Source organism: Populus nigra, chromosome 2, assembly GCF_951802175.1.
Source record: "Populus nigra chromosome 2, ddPopNigr1.1, whole genome shotgun sequence".
Lineage (NCBI taxonomy): Eukaryota > Viridiplantae > Streptophyta > Magnoliopsida > Malpighiales > Salicaceae > Populus > Populus nigra.
The window spans coordinates 35,751,600-35,768,358 of record NC_084853.1 but is presented as its reverse complement, the minus strand read 5'-3'; the positions used below and the strand labels follow the sequence as shown (position 1 = coordinate 35,768,358).

General features: G+C 27.6%; 1 protein-coding gene across 1 annotated transcript; it reads right to left on the bottom strand.

The window, feature by feature from the left end:
• Positions 1-3,075: 3,075 nt before the first annotated feature.
• On the bottom strand, positions 3,076-4,322 carry LOC133682945 (uncharacterized). The gene is made up of 3 exons (XM_062106472.1): positions 4,010-4,322; positions 3,852-3,943; positions 3,076-3,765 (listed from the first exon to the last, which is right to left on the bottom strand). Exons 1-3 carry the CDS (start codon positions 4,320-4,322, stop codon positions 3,076-3,078), a joined length of 1,095 nt encoding a protein of 364 aa, XP_061962456.1.
• Positions 4,323-16,759: the final 12,437 nt, after the last annotated feature.

The following is a 16,759-nucleotide window of genomic DNA, read 5'->3' as shown; positions in this document are numbered from 1 at the left end:
TGATCTGAAAACATAAAAAAACTTAATTTAAAAAAAAATATTTTAATTTAAAAAAAAAACACTTTTAAAAACACAAAAATAAACAGATTCGAAACTTACTACACATACAAGCACATAAGAAATTAAGCATACCACAATGACACGTAGGGGTGTTTAAGAATATAATAGCGATTGCTTTTTAAAGTATTTTTTGTTTATAAATATATCAAAATAATATTTTTTTTATTTTTAACATCATCGTATCAAAATAATTTAAAAATATTAAAAAAAAATTAATTAAAAAAAATTAATTTTTTTAAATATTTTTAAAACATAAAAATAAACAAGTTAACTGCAACAAAAAATTTTACATGTGCCATAAATCGCCAATATCATCTTAGAGAAAAAAAAAAAAAACAACGATTAGATTGTTGTTCCGAGTATCACTTAGCAGTTATCTGGAATCCTCAATTTTATGTTGAGTTATCTGGAATTGCTACTTGATTGTAACTTAAAATTTTAATCATGGAATCCTCAATTTTAATCTTGGAATCCACAATGATACACATTTTTAATATTTTTTTTTAAAAAAAATCATTGACGGAGACTTTACCATGAAATTGCTTATATATGACAGGTCCACCATGGTGAACTGTTAAGCACTTTTGTTTTCATGAACTCAACAGTTTGTCGACATAAACACTAATTATTTCTTTTGCTTTCGCACTGGCTAAAACAATTACAATTTGGAAGCTATTTTCAGGTCCGCAAGAATCAGTGGAAAAATCAAGCTACAGGTCAAAAATAGTTTTCTTCTGGTTTATTTAGATTGGGATTCGTTTGTACGAGATGGTATGCCGGCATGCTATTATGAGCTATAAAATAAATATATTTGATGGTATATAATTGTAAATCAATGCTAGATAAGTAATAAAAACTAAAAGTAATTTTAAATTGTCTTTTTTGAGGAATTTATTGTCGCAATCCATAGTGTTTTGTGAGGAAAACTATAAAGCTTCCCCATATGATTTAGCCTTGTAATGTAATTCTCAACCAGCTCAATATTAAAAAAAAATCAACAAAGGTAATTTTAAAGTCATAAGAAAAAAAAAGCCATGTGAGGAGACACTATAGCAATCCACAGTGTTTTGTGATGAAAGTTACGGAGCTTTTCCCACGTGATTTAGCTTTATTGTAATTGTAATTCTCAACCAACTCAATATTAAAAAAATAAAATAGAAAAAGATAATTTTAAAAAAATCATATTAAAAAAACCATGTAGGAAAATACTGTAGCAATCAACGGTGTTTTAAAGAAAAAAATAACAAAGCTAAATTCTCAACCAGCTTAATATTAAAAAAATAAAATCGACAAATAAAATTTTGGAAAAATTCATAAAAAAACAAAAAAAAAAGCATGTAGGGAAATACTGTATCAATCCATAAAGTTTTGTGAGAAAAACAACAATTATAATTATCAACCAACTCAATATTAAAAAATAAAATCGACAAACAATTTTGAAAAAAACCATAACAAAAAAAAACTATTTGGAGAAACACTGTAGCAATTTACAGTGTTTTAAAGAAAAAAATTAGAAAACTAAATTTTTAATCAGCTCAATATTAAAAAAAATAAAATCGACAAAGACAATTTTTAAAAAAATCACACAAAACAAAACGCAAAAAAAAAGAAAAAATAAACATGTGAGGAAACACCATAACAATCCACAATGTTTTAAAGAAAAAAAATAACAAAGCTTAATTCTCAACTAGCTCCATATTAAAAAAATAAAATCAACAAATAAAATTTTGAAAAAAAAGAAAAAAAAAGCATATTGGGAAACACTATAGCAATCCACAATGTTTTAGGAGAAAAACCACAATTGTAATTATCAACCAGCTCAATATTAAAAAATAAAATTGACAAACAATTTTGAAAAAAACAAAAAAAAAACTATGTGGAGAAACACTGTAACAATTCACAGTGTTTTAAAGAAAAAAATTACTAAACTAAATTTTTAATCAGCTTAATATTAAAAAACAAATCGACAAAAACAATTTTGAAAGAAAAAAAAGAAAAATAAAAAAAAAACCAAAACCAAAACACCAAAAAAAAAAAAAACACTATAGCAATCCACAATGCTTTCCCCACATATTTTAGGTACATTTAATGTTTTGTGAGAAAAGTTGTAGTTATAATTGTGAACCAGCTTAATATTAAAAAAATAAAATCGATTAACAATTTTGAAAAAAATCAAAACAAAAAAAAAAACTATCTGGGGAAACACTGTAAAAAATTCACAGTGTTTTAAAGAAAAAACTTACAAAGCTAAATTTTTAATCAACTCAATATTAAAGAAATAAAATCAACAAAGATAATTTTGAAAAAAATCATATAAAAAAGAAAACACAAAAAAAAACATGTGAGGAAACACCGTAGCAATCCAAAATGTTTTAAAGAAAAAAAATAACAAAGCTAAATTTTTAATCAGCTTAATATTAAAAAAATAAAATCAACAAAAATAATTTTGCAAAAAATCATACAAAAAAAGAAAACACACAAAAAAAGAAGAAAACATATAACGAAACACTGTAGCAATTCATAATATTTTTTTTAAAAAAATAACAAAACTAAATTCTCAACCAACTCAATATAAAAAAATAAAATCCACCCCCACAATTGAGGACAAGTGAGGCCAGCTCACTGGGGATATTCCATAATCTAGACATTAAAGACACATTCCTATGATTTGAAGGGGAACTCAAACATTTCGAAGATCCACCCCCACGATTAAAAAGGGATTGATGTGGGTTCAAGCAGTGGCGGAGTTAATAATTTTTTATGATAAAAATATATATAAATTATTTTTTAAGATTAATCATTCACTGAGATATATAAATTTATCAAGTTAATAATAAAGTTTTAATTCAAATACATAACATAAAATATATAAAAAATAAAATTTAAAGTACATAAAATTCAAAATAAAAATAAAAATAAATTATACTATTAAAGTTGCACGCTTCGATGTTTTGTAGAATAGAATTCATCTATGATCGAATCCGAATCAATATCTTCAACAAGCTCTCGTTCAATTTAAATCATCATAGAATCTGCTAAGAAATCCTCTTCCATTTTATTGCGAAGCATAGTTTTAACATGTTTCATAGCTGAAAATGTCCACTCTATAGTGACAATGGAAACAGGCAAAGTCAAAACAAGACGAATCAACCTGTCAATCAAATGATAGTACTGCGACTTATTTGTTTCGGCTAATCCTCGATATAATTCAGAAATGATAGATATATTCTGAAAGCTCTCATGATAAATCACATCAATCTGATAATGCTTTAGCTGAGATCTCAAATAATACATCTCTTGTTCATTGAAATCTTCAGGATAAAATTTCTTAGCAAGCTTGTAAATAGCATCAACTTTAAATAATTTAAAGTTGTCCTTAGGTTCTAAAGCAAAGCTAAGTATAAGGAGTTCCACTATCCCATCACTGAATCTAGAATTTAATTCTTCTAACTGAAAATCTATTGTTGAGTTAAATATATCATAATGATAATGCTGGTAAACTGTCACTGAACCTTGTTGTTGACATGAACGACCTGTAGCCTTTTTATACGAAGCATTTATATGTGGTATGTCAATCTCATATTTTGTGCAAACAAATTGCACATTTGCAAGGAGAAGATCAAATTTGGCATCTCTCAAAGTTTGAAGCAATGCTTTAGTAGTTGATACAAGATCCATTGCACTTAAGATGTCAAGAGATTTTTGCTGCAAAGCTCGACAAAGTAAATAAGTAATCCCTATTTTTTATGCATCAAATATAAGATGAATATAAATTCAAAAGATTTCATCACAATCAAACAACCACTAGCTTCTCCACGTATAGAATTAGAAGATCCTTCTTGAACCATATTTTCAAGCACAGTAATAGTTGCACTATACATATCTATTAAGTTGCAAATAGGATCAAAATGAGAGCTCCAGCGAGCAGTTCCACTTCAATGTAAATTACCAATTTGATTAGCCCCTCTACCAGTCTCACGTTCTCCAGTAGCTACCATATGTGCAATTTTTATAGCCCGAGCATAATGTAACTTGGTATGACATTTGGGAGAAGCACAAATAAGGTTGATAATGGTTGTCAATTTTGAGAAAAATAACCAAATAGAAATCTCATTTCCAGCTATTGCAACTAATGCCAATTGTAGTTGGTGAGCAAAGCAATGTATATAATATGCATAAGGACAATCTCTGAGAAATAGAGCTCGTAGTCCATTCCATGCACCACGTATATTGCTAGCACCATCATACCCTTGACCTCGCATATTGACAATATGCAAGTTATATCGATCGAGCACATCACAAATTTATTTTTTAAGTGTTGAAGAAGTAGTATCTGAAACATGTGAGGAAAGCTACAGTGCTTTCCCCACATGTTTTAGGTACATTTAATGTTTTGTGAGAAAAGTTGTAGTTATAATTGTCAACCAGCTTAATATTAAAAAAATAAAATCGACTAACAATTTTGAAAAAAATCAAAACAAAAAAAAAACCAAGTGGAGAAACACTGTAAAAAATTCACAGTGTTTTAAAGAAAAAAATTACAAAGCTAAATTTTTAATCAACTCAATATTAATGAAATAAAATCAACAAAGATAATTTTGAAAAAAATCATACAAAAAAAAACATGTGAGGAAACACCGTAGCAATCCAAAATGTTTTAAAGAAAAAAAAATAACAAAGCTAAATTTTTAATCAGCTTAATATTAAAAAAATAAAATCAACAAAAATAATTTTAGAAAAAATTATACAAAAAAAAGAAAACACACAAAAAAAAAGAAAAAAACATATAACGAAACACTGTAGCAATTCATAATATTTTAAAGAAAAAAATAACAAAACTAAATTCTCAAACAACTCAATATTAAAAAAATAAAATCAACAAATAAAATTTTGGAAAAATTCATAAAAAAAACATATGAGGGAAACACTGTAGCAATCCACAATGTTTTGTGAGAAAAACCACAACTGTACTTATCAACCAGCTCAATATTAAAAAATAAAATCGACAAACAATTTTGACAAAAACCATAACAAAAAAACTTATGTGGGGAAATACTGTAGCAATTTACAGTGTTTTAAAGAAAAAAATTACAAAACTAAATTTTGAATAAGCTTAATATTAAAAAAATAAAATCGACAAAGATAATTTTGAAAAAAATCATACAAAAAAAAACATAAAAAAAGAAAAACAAATGTGTGAGGAAACACCGTAGCAATCAACAATATTTTAAAGAAAAAAATAACAAAACTAAATTTTTTACCAGCTCAATATTAAAAATATAAAATCGACAAATAAAATTTTGAAAAAATTCATAAAAAAACAAAAAAAAAAGCATATGGGGAAACACTGTAGCAATCCACAATGTTTTGTGAGAAAAACCACAATTGTAATTATCAACTAGCTCAATATTAAAAAATAAAATCGACAAACAATTTTGGAAAAATATCATAAAAAAAAAACTATGTGGGAAAACACTATAGCAATTCATAGTGTTTTCAAGAAAAAAAATTACAAAACTAAATTTTTAATCAGCTCAATATTAAAAAAATAAAATCAACACAGATAATTTTGAAAAAAAATCATACAAAAAAGAAAACACAAAAAAAATAAACATGTGAAGAAATACCGTAGTAATCCACAATATTTTTTTTTTAAAAAATAAAGCTAAATTCTCAACCAGCTCAATATTCAAAAAATAAAATCAACAAATAAAATTTTGAGAAAAATCATAAAAAAACACAGGTGGGGAAACACTCTAGCAATCCACATTGTTTTATGAGAAAAACCAAAATTGTAATTATCAACCAGCTCAATATTAAAAAATAAAATCGACAAATAATTTTGAAAAAAACCATAACAAAAAAAAAACTTTGTGGGAAAACATTATAGCAATTCATAATGTTTTAAAGAAAAAAATTACAAAACTTCAATATTAAAAAAAATAAAATCGACAAAAATAATTTTAAAAGAAAAAAACCAAATGTCCAAAAAAAACCAAAAAACCAAAAAAAAGAAAGAAAGCACTATAGCAATCCACAGTATGAGGAAAGTTACAGTACTTTCCCCATATGTTTTAGATATATTTAATGTTTGTGAGAAAAGTCGTAGTTATAATTGTCAATCAGCTTAATGTTAAAAAAATAAAATCAACTATCAATTTTGAAAAAAATCATAACAAAAAAAACATGCAGGGAAACACTGTAACAATTCACAATGTTTTTTAAAAAAATTACAAAGATAAATTTTTAATCAGCTCAATATTAAAAAAATAAAATCAACAAAGATAGTTTTGGAAAAAATTATACAAAAAAGAAAACATAAAAAAAGAAAAAAAAATGTAAGGAAACACCGTAGCAATCTACAATGTTTTAAAGAAAAAAATAACAAAGCTAAATTCTCAACCAGTTCCATATTAAAAATATAAAATCAACAAATAAATTTTGAAAAAAATAATAAAAAAACAAAAAAAAAGTATATGGGAAACACTGTAGCAATCCATAATGTTTTGTGAGAAAAAATACAATTGTAATTATCAACTAGCTCAATATTAAAAAATAAAATCGACAAGCAATTTTGAAAGAAACCATAACAAAAAAAACTATGTGAGGAAACACTATAGCAATTCACAGTGATTTAAAGAAAAAAATTACAAAAATAAAATTTTAATCAGCTTAATATTAAAAAAATAAAATCGACAAAGACAATTTTAAAAGAAAAAAACCAAAAATCCAAAAAAAAACCAAAAAAAAGAAAAGCACTATAGCAATCCACAGTAATATGTGAGGAAAGCTACAGTGCTTTCCCCACATGTTTTAGGTATATTTAATGTTTTGTGAGAAAAGTCATAATTATAATTCTCAACCAACTTAATATTAAAAAAATAAAATTGACTAACAATTTTGAAAAAAATTATAATAAAAAAACTATGTGGGGAAACACTGTAACAATTCATAGTGTTTTAAAAAAAAATTACAAAGCTAAATTTTTAACCAGCTTAAAATTAAAAAAATAAAATTGATAAAGATAATTTTGAAAAAAAATTAAAAAACCACAAAAAAGGGAAAGCACTGTAACAATTCACGGTATAATGTGTGGAAAGCTAGGAAAGCTATAGTGATTTTGCAATATGTTTTAAGTATATTGTATGTTTTGTGAGAAAAGCCACAACTGTAATTCTCAGTCAACTCAATATTAAAAAAATAAAATCAACAAATAATTTTGAAAAAAATCATAAAAAAAAAACTATATGAGGAAACACTATATCAATTCACAATGTTTTAAAGGAAAAAAATTATAATTTTTTTTTAATCAACTCAATATTAAAAAAAATATAATCGACAAAGACAATTTTGAAAAAAAACTAAAAAACAAAAACAAATGAAAAAAAGAAAAAGAAAAGCACTCTAGCAATCCACTACAGTGCTTTCGCTATATGTTTATATATATTGTAATTCCTTAGAATATGATATATTATGTTTCATTACTAGGGGTTCGATTGCATGAATTGAAATTTTTTTAGGTTAATTGAAGGTATATATACCATGATTTGAAGTCCAAGGACTAGAACAAGAATTTACAAAAACCTAATGAAAACCCTATTTTTTAGGGATTTAAAACAGGAGACATATCGTTTGGATTGTAATGAAAAGAAGGGATGGTTTAACTTAATATGGTGTCTTTAACAACCTCTTGAGCTTTAATTGGCACCATACGTATAAGAAACACTTTTTCTACAAGGATTAGTTATCCTCATGATTTTACCCCATTTGTCTTAAAGAACTCACCAACTTTTTACTCTTAGTCAGCCTCCCTTGCATTGATAAATTAAAGTTGATCGAGGGCCAATTTTCTAATCAATGAGCATGGTGTTCTAGATCTTTAAATTGGTTGTGGTTTGTTCCTAGTGATAGATATGCAGCTCATCTATATATTTCAGGTCCTTTAATGAAACATTTATAGCCTAATCTTCATGATTAATTCATCAAAGTACCCTACTAAGTTAGCCTTGACTGAAAAAGAGGGTCAACCATAAAAGAGCCAGCTTTAAGGCTATTTTCTCTTGGTAAGGTTCATTGCATAGAAGATAAAAAAAAACTAGACACCATAGCTTTCCGAAAAGGTTACAGAAGAGGGAGAGAACGAATCTTTCATAACAACCTATCTTCAGAAAACTAAGATAGAATTTTTAGGTGGTTTTTTAACTTCCTGGTTTTGCTTCAACCTATAAAAGGAGTTCCTTTCCACAAAGAGAGGAGGAAAAATAAAAGGAAAATGTTAAAAAGAAAAAGAAAAAAAAAGAAGCAAAAGTGCGAGAGAAGAAGAAGAGTAGAGGAATAAAGGTTGAAAAGAGTAAGAAACGAGAAGAAAAAGAGTAAGAACATCTAGAATAGAAGGTTGCATTTTGATTGAAAGGTATATCATTTACCATTGATGAGATGGTATAGCTCAATAGGCACACCCCTCCTTAATTCTTTTTAAATCATTACTTGAATACATAATGTTTATACATCATAATTAATTGTTGGTTTTGTTGTGTTAATCATCTTTTAAAGTAATATTCTTGTTTTGATGAATGTATGTTCAATATGGTAATAGATGCATAGCTTGTAATTTTAAGATATTGTAGACTGTTAATGTAAGGTTAAAAATAATAGCAAAGTCAGTTTTGATGGTTAGGCTAGTCCTGGGTTTATGCTTGAGGTTGTTGGGTTTGATTCTTGGATTTTCTAGCATATTGTCCCCTTTGAATAAGTCTTTGAGCTTTAGTTTTACATGATCTAGCTCTATGTGCTGATTCGAAACAATTTGATCTCTAGCTTTGATTTGATTTGATTTCTGGGTCCTTATGATGTTCTTCATGTTCAACAAAAAACTACCATGTGATCTTCACAAACTCTATTATGATCATGGGTTGTGTTTCTAGGTCTTGGGCCAGGTTGGGAAGCCTAGTCTATGTGATTAGGCTAAGCCTTTAACGTCTAAGATTGTATTTTTGGGTCTTTAAGACACATTTGACAAATACGCCTTTAAAACAATATTTGAACATGTATTTTTCAGTTAAGAGTATGTTTGTCAAACATGTCCTAACACATTTTTTTCATTATTTTATTATTTTTTTGTCTTTTGCCAAACACATCAATTTTAATTATTTTTTTACATATCTAGAGGACCATTTGCAATTAATTTGAGTTTTTTATACCATTTTTACCCTTTTATATTTAATATTTGTGATTGTGAACTTACATGTAAGATCATTTTTTTATATTAAAGTTTTAAACATAGAAAAACAATTAAAACCTTTATTTAAAATAATAATAATTATGATTTAAGTTGTATATGGTCACATTCTAAGACATTTTTCATATTCTAAGACATTTTTAATGCATATTTTTGTAAAATAAAACATTTTTTTATTTTTTAAGAAAAAAGTAGTTAATGGATTTTACAATTAGTTTGTAAATATCCATTAGAATTTGGCATAAATTTTAAAAACACTAAAAAAACTATTTTTTTAATATTAGAATTTATTAACATATACATAAGACATATTCCTAGTATTAAGAAAAATAAAATATATAATATAATAAAATATATTTTGATTTTAGATGGCTAAGTTTGACCCATAAAGCCATGATCCACCTTAAAAAGGTGGATCCGCTTTAACCAATAGACATACCAATGGTTTGAAAAACACTATAGAGCCTTAGTAATAATCAAACAACTGAACAATACATCTTACCTAGGGTAGGATGTATTAGGGGGTGATATTATCTTCCCAATACATGATCAGTCCCTTTACGTAGACTCTATAGACCAGTTAGGGTTCCCAGTAACCAAAATTCTAGGTGACAACTCCAAACCATTAAACCATAAAAGAAAAAGAATTCTTTGTTCTTCCTACACCCAAATCTAATCTAAAAGGTTGATCACTGTGACATCATAAACATACAACATAATAACAACTCCACTAGGAACTTACCTGTGGACAAAGCTTTGTTGTATGTTTGATTGTTGTATTTTATTTTGTTTGGTCTATGCATTTATTGTCAACATCAATTTTATACATATTACTCATGTATTGTATATTAGATATAGATTAATGTCATCATCCATCACATGCTTTAAGTTTTTAGAAAACACACAAACTTTTATGTTAGGTGAGGGATTAATGATTTGTCTTATTATGACTATTGGTAAGTGTTCAAGTTTGTCAAACACTCAACTCAGATTTAAGTACTTGCTTGGTAATGGTGGGTATACATGACTTAATTGTTTCTTGAAATGCCCCTATACTGTCCTTACAAGGACCATTACTGGGCAAATCTGAAACCTTTTGAGATTAGGTAGAAAACCTACTCATGCTTCACTTAATGATTAAAACTTGCCTATAGGTAAATGTTCCTAAATATTCATATTGCATTGAAGGCAAATTTGATTATAAAAATCATATATTGCAAGATTTTGAGTTGAAACTATGACTTCTGTAAAATGCATATCTTTTCAAAAATATGAGTTAGCCAAGTTGACTGAGGGAAACCATCCAAGATTCAATGCTAATGAATTGCCACACATTACCAAAGTGGAAAAATGCTATGAATGACATGGATGAATTTATGTAATGAAAGGGTTACAACCCATCTTTTGTCATATAATGTGTTTGGAACTCAACCATGATTAGAACTCGAGAAAAAACTCTTTTACGGTCATTGGCCAAACCAAAAATTCTTGCTTAAATAATAAAATATAGAAGCCATGTATCAAATCGGAAGGGCTAATCCATATCCAATATACATCCTCAAAAGAATACATAAAATTATTCATACATAAACATTTTTTAAGTCTTAAATGTCATGTGTGCTTGAAAAGATTGAAATATATGTTTCCATTTTAATTGAACTTATAATATCAAATCCAAAAAGAAACTAATGAAAAACATGGAACAAGCTTGTTAGGAGGCTAATGGAAAGCCTTACAGGGGACATAGTAAGGCTCATCAGCCTACTTGAGCAGGCGTTAAGGGAAAAATACGTAGAAGCCTCAAATAATTAACCAATAGTAGCAACTCATCTAACAGCTATGACTCCTTTTCATCAACAAAGTTTGAGCCCTAGTGTAACAACTCTAGAATCCCATTTCACGGGCCACTATCTATATATCTAACTTGCTTGTTCGATATGATGCTTTGGTAGACTTGATTGGAGATGAAGTTCTAAAAGAGAAGCTAGTGGAAGAATAGGCTTATGAAAAACAGATAGCTTTAATAGAAAGGATGAGGGTGATAAAAGGGTCTAACTATACGATCTAGTAAAATCAGTATAAATGTTCCTAAGCCCCATTGTCGTAGTATTGAAGAAATTCTAAATGCCTAAGGTTATCAAGTATATAGGGACTCAATACCCATTGACTCATTTAAAAGCCTATTGTAATAAGATGGCAAAAGTTGACCACGATGAGAAATTGGTCATCCACTTGTTTTAAGACAACCTTAGCTACACCACCTTTGTAAAACCCAATTAAAACTTTTCTTGAGTGAAATAAAAAATTAATTAATTAATTCAGAAATAAAATGGGTTAAATTAAATTAAAAAATTTAATTAATATGAGAGGGGTGAAATTGGATAAAGGAAAAAAGTGATATGGTATAATTAATTAAGAAGGAAAAGTAGGGAGGACAAAATGGGATATATGAGATAAATAGGGTAAATACGCAGTTAATAGAAATTTAGACTATAAATACCCTCTTCTTTTTTTTCTGTTGTGGCTGGCAGTTTTTGCTTCTATGAGAGGGTGAGAATCGTTTTATTTTTTTCTTGTTTCTTGATAAATCAATAAAAAAAGGGTTAAAGTAGAGTTAGTAAAGGATAAATAAGTAACCAAAAGAGTAGATTGGGTGTTTTGGTGGGTTCTTTGAAGAAAAAAAATTTATGAGTTAGGGTATTTTTTAGGGGGGTTGAGGAGAAGAAAAAGAAAAATGGAAGGAACTTTGATTTTCTTGCACTCATCACTTGAATCATTATCCAATTAAGGTAAGAGACTCACCCAAAGAGATTAATTTGAATTATTTTGTGATTTTGTTGAAGAAATGAAAATGCTAGTGTTATGTGACAATTGATTTGTGAAGCTTGATTGTTGAAATGTTGCTATTATGATTGAATAAGGTTTGTTATCATGAAATAAGGGTGGGTAATGATTTAATTTAAAGAATGGAAGAGAAGAAAAAAGAAGGAAAATTCCTCCCTCATCGATTATTGCTTTCGACCAAGGAAAAAAATTAAGAGATTGGAAACTTTTGCTAGAATTGTGTAGAGTTGTGTTGATTTGAGTTTTTTTTTTTTTTTTTAAGAAAGAAAGAAGAAATGGACAATTATGCATCGCATGAATTTGGGATTATCAGTGTGATTAAATTGAGAATTTCAAATATAAATGGAGAATGAAATTGACCTTTATGGTAATGAATGACAAATGATATCTTGATTTTGTTGGTAAAGGAGAGGTCGTAGGACCTACTTAGTAGCAAGGGATCATTTCACGCGCTCAAACATCATATGGGTGCTCGACACCTTAAAACTATAGTATTGGTTAAATTGTATTGCAATCTTCTTTAAACGTATTTTGATTTTTATTTGGAAAACGTTAAACTATTATAGAAACTAGTTACCTTAGTTAATGAGACTAATGCCCTAGTTAATGGGCATTCAAAGAAACTTGTTAACTTGGTTAATGAGACTAGTGCTCTAATTAAAGAGCAATAAGAGAATCTAGTTACCCTAATTTATGAAACTAGTGCTCTAGTAAATGGGCGATGAAAGTAATTAACTATCAATTAGAAATTATGTCTGATAATGGCTGGCGATAACAATACAAAAATGATGAGGAAAAATATATGTTTAGAGAGATGATTCAACAAGATTATGAGATGATTGAAAGATAAAACTAAGTCATAATATATGATGAGAATTACTTTATTTTTTATGTGTTGACTTCATAGTTAATTTACGCTTATTGTTAAATTAATTTCAGGTCCTTCATAGCCCCATATAGGATGATAGATGTTTAGTATTTATTTTGTTAATTAGTGAGGGTGTAATTTTGGTAAAATAATTTTTTTATAATGTAAATGGGGTTGTAATTAATGATAAGATTTATGCTACTTGTATAACTTTTGATAAGATTTTCTTAGTAGACTTTTATAATATTATGTCTTCTTCGGTACTTTAAGATTTAAAATGCATAAAATCTCATTCATAATGTTCTCTATAAATATGCATAAAGATAGTTGTTTGTAATTGTTTATTAGCTATTTATTAACTATATAAAAAAATTAGACTGCAAGATATGATAATGTGAAATAAAATCCAGGATAGTTGGTTTATAATTTGTGATATGGATTTTCACATGATAGAAGTTATGAGTAACTTGGTATAATCCAAAGGTAAAAGTAGAATCTACTAACAATTTGGTAGAAATATCCTAATGATAAGTAACTAAGTGCTACACTAAAAGTTAATAAAGGAATAAAGGATAAATAATAAAAATGCATGATTTCGCTTAAACTGGTTCACTAACTTGATTTATAAATGGATCCGGTCGACTAATTGTTGAAATTAAACAGTTATTTTCGCTACTATCTTAGTTAATTGATGGAATCAGTCAACTTATTGATCAACTGGTAAGGGAAATGTCATGGGATGAACTGGTCAACTGAGTGGATTTACAAATTGAATTGGTTGACTATTTGGTGAATTGATCTAGTTGATCGAAATCTTAGACATAATTGATTCGATCGACCATTATTATCAATAGTTGTTTGATAAAAAAAATCTCGTACTCTAAATGAAAATTAAAATATATCTATAATAATGTTGTGAAATTTCTAGGGATGTTACAACCTTAACTTTGTATATAAATGCAACATGCTCCATAATTACAAGCAATCGTTACTTGGTATGTTATGATTATTATGATTGCTTAATTGGGAAATCTGCTGAAATTTTAGCAAAATATTCTATATACTGAAAGGTCTCAAGTTATCGACTGAAACTTGTTACACTTCATTACTTAACCATTTCACATCCATTCATTGTCCGATAATCCTGGACTCATTACTTCATAAAATCAGAACATTTCATCCATTACATTTCATTATAGTTCACTATGTGTGTTTGTATGTGTATGTGTATGTGTGTGTAAGTTACGCAAATACTCAAATTATTTAACAATAGTGAAACATAATCATAACACTAATATATATGACATAATAAAACAAAATTAATAAGACACCATATGTTTACATAAAAGATCGAACTCAAATTACATATTCTTCACAGTAAATTAACATTTAATCATAAAACTCATTACAATACAAAAAAGGCATCTATTACATGTTCATTCAAAATTATCAAAAGTTGTCCTAATTATCTATAATTTGGATCATGACTATGAGGTACTTATAATTAATTTATAAATAGCATTTAATTTTACAACATATAGATAATGAAACATATATAACATACATAAAAATGCATTTAGATTGTAAACTCAGCATTATCAATAATTTCTTATTAATAGTCAATATAATTCATTCATTAATCTACAATATTCGTTCACCACATCAAAATTACTTGATTATCATCAACTTACTATAATCATCCCATATGCAATTACCCCTCATTAGATATCAATTTTCCAAAACCTAACCTTTCCAAATAATACCCAACATTAGGTAATTCTTTTCTTCACCCATGTTCAAGCGGGCATTATTCCCTTTTCTGGAAGTTTAAATTTATTGTCTATTATTGGGTATTATTTCCTCTTCTAAGAATCTAATTTCATCACCCATTATCGGGTAACTAATTTCCTTACCTCTTTACCGGGAATTAGTCTCATTATCAGGAATCAACATTTCCATGAAGTTGTGAAGATTGCTGAAAAAATTAAATAAGATATCAAATTGAAAAAAATTAGAGGTCCTATCATAGATTCCAAAACCATAATGAGAGATGTATCTGAAGATGGCTCTCAACTGGGAAACCTTAGTTGTGTGGTTTAGCCAGGTCTTGTTGTAACATCAACTACTCAAATGCCTTTGTCAAAGATCAACATACCTCTACCACTCGAGTTTATCTACCAACATCTGTTAGACTCCGGACTTTTTGCCCTGTCTTTGTCAAATTCCATGCAACCACTTTCCTAAGTGGTATAATCTAGACAAGAGATGTGGATATCATGGTGGGTGACACGATCAAAGAGTTGATGTCTTATCTAAAGACCGGGGTATTAAAGTAATAAATAACCCGGCAAGACCGGGATTGAACCATATGTAGGTCAACTATATATATATATATTAACAAAGAGTTAAAAAGATCTTTAACATGTGAGATTAATGTGATGATTAAACAATGATAAAAACAAATATCAAGGTTAGAGGATTCACTAATGGTATTAGAAATAAGTATGATATAAATTCTTTTTATTACTTAACTGGAAACCACACACAAAGAAGGTTCCAATCAGATGATTTATCCTTAATAGTTCATTATAAATTTTTAACATGATCATATAAATTATCTTGTTTTAGTAACACCATACTTTTAAATATTGTCAGGAATTCATGATGCTAACTTATGTTAACAACAAATCAAGCTTCTCTTATAACAACGATGTCGGTCGAAGATTATGAAGGATCAAACATTTATTGTACCAAGTGTTATACAACACAAATCTAGATTAATCATTTAACAGGTAAGGTATTAACAATTAGTACAATAAAAAGATAAGACATATTAATAACAAACTTTCTTGGATATAAACATTGAATTCCATGTTGAGTTTATATTATACATATTCTAACAACATTAGTGAAACCTTTTCACCTTGACATAACTAACTTAGCTAGACATAATGAAGAAGAAGAACATAAATAAACAAGATAAAAACATAATTATGATATAAGTTAACTAAGTATAGTAAAGGAAATGAAAAGCATAAACAAGAGCTTAATATAACATGAAAGAAAATTTGAACATTATAAAGAAAGAAGGCAATAAAATGATCTTAATCTAAAAAACAAGATGTCTAAATGTATGGCAAATGCCTTTTTTTATAGGCCAAAAAGAACTATTCATTTGGTAATTAACTATTGAATTAGTGGCCAACTAATGACTTAGTGGACTTGGTGGTTTAGGTATGGATTTGTTTTCTAGATGAAATGACATTGTCGCAGTCAAAATTTGGCAAAGTGGTATTTATGAAAGTTGTAGGAATCTGTATCCAATTTCCACTAAAAAAAGAATGAGCTTATTTAGACTTCTAGAACCTGAGATATGAATTGAACACTGAATAGTGTCTAGGTTGCAGAACAGATTCAGACTTCTCTTTTGATGCTTATATTTGGACTCCAAAACTATAGAATTGAGTCTGGGATTCTTCATAAATGTTTTAGGTCTATGTCTTAGCTTTCTATCCATATAAACCATAAGGAAATCCAAGATCTAAAGCTCCAGATATGATCCAATGATTGAATGGTGTTATAGTTTGAATTAAACCATCATTTCTTTTCTAAGCTTAGCCATTTCTTTGTCCTTTCACTTTCAATAGTTACTCACATCAATCAATCCTTTAAATTGTGATATATGCCTGCATTTAAAATGAGCATTTATCATAAATTAAATCTATCTTATATTATCAGACTTGTTATTA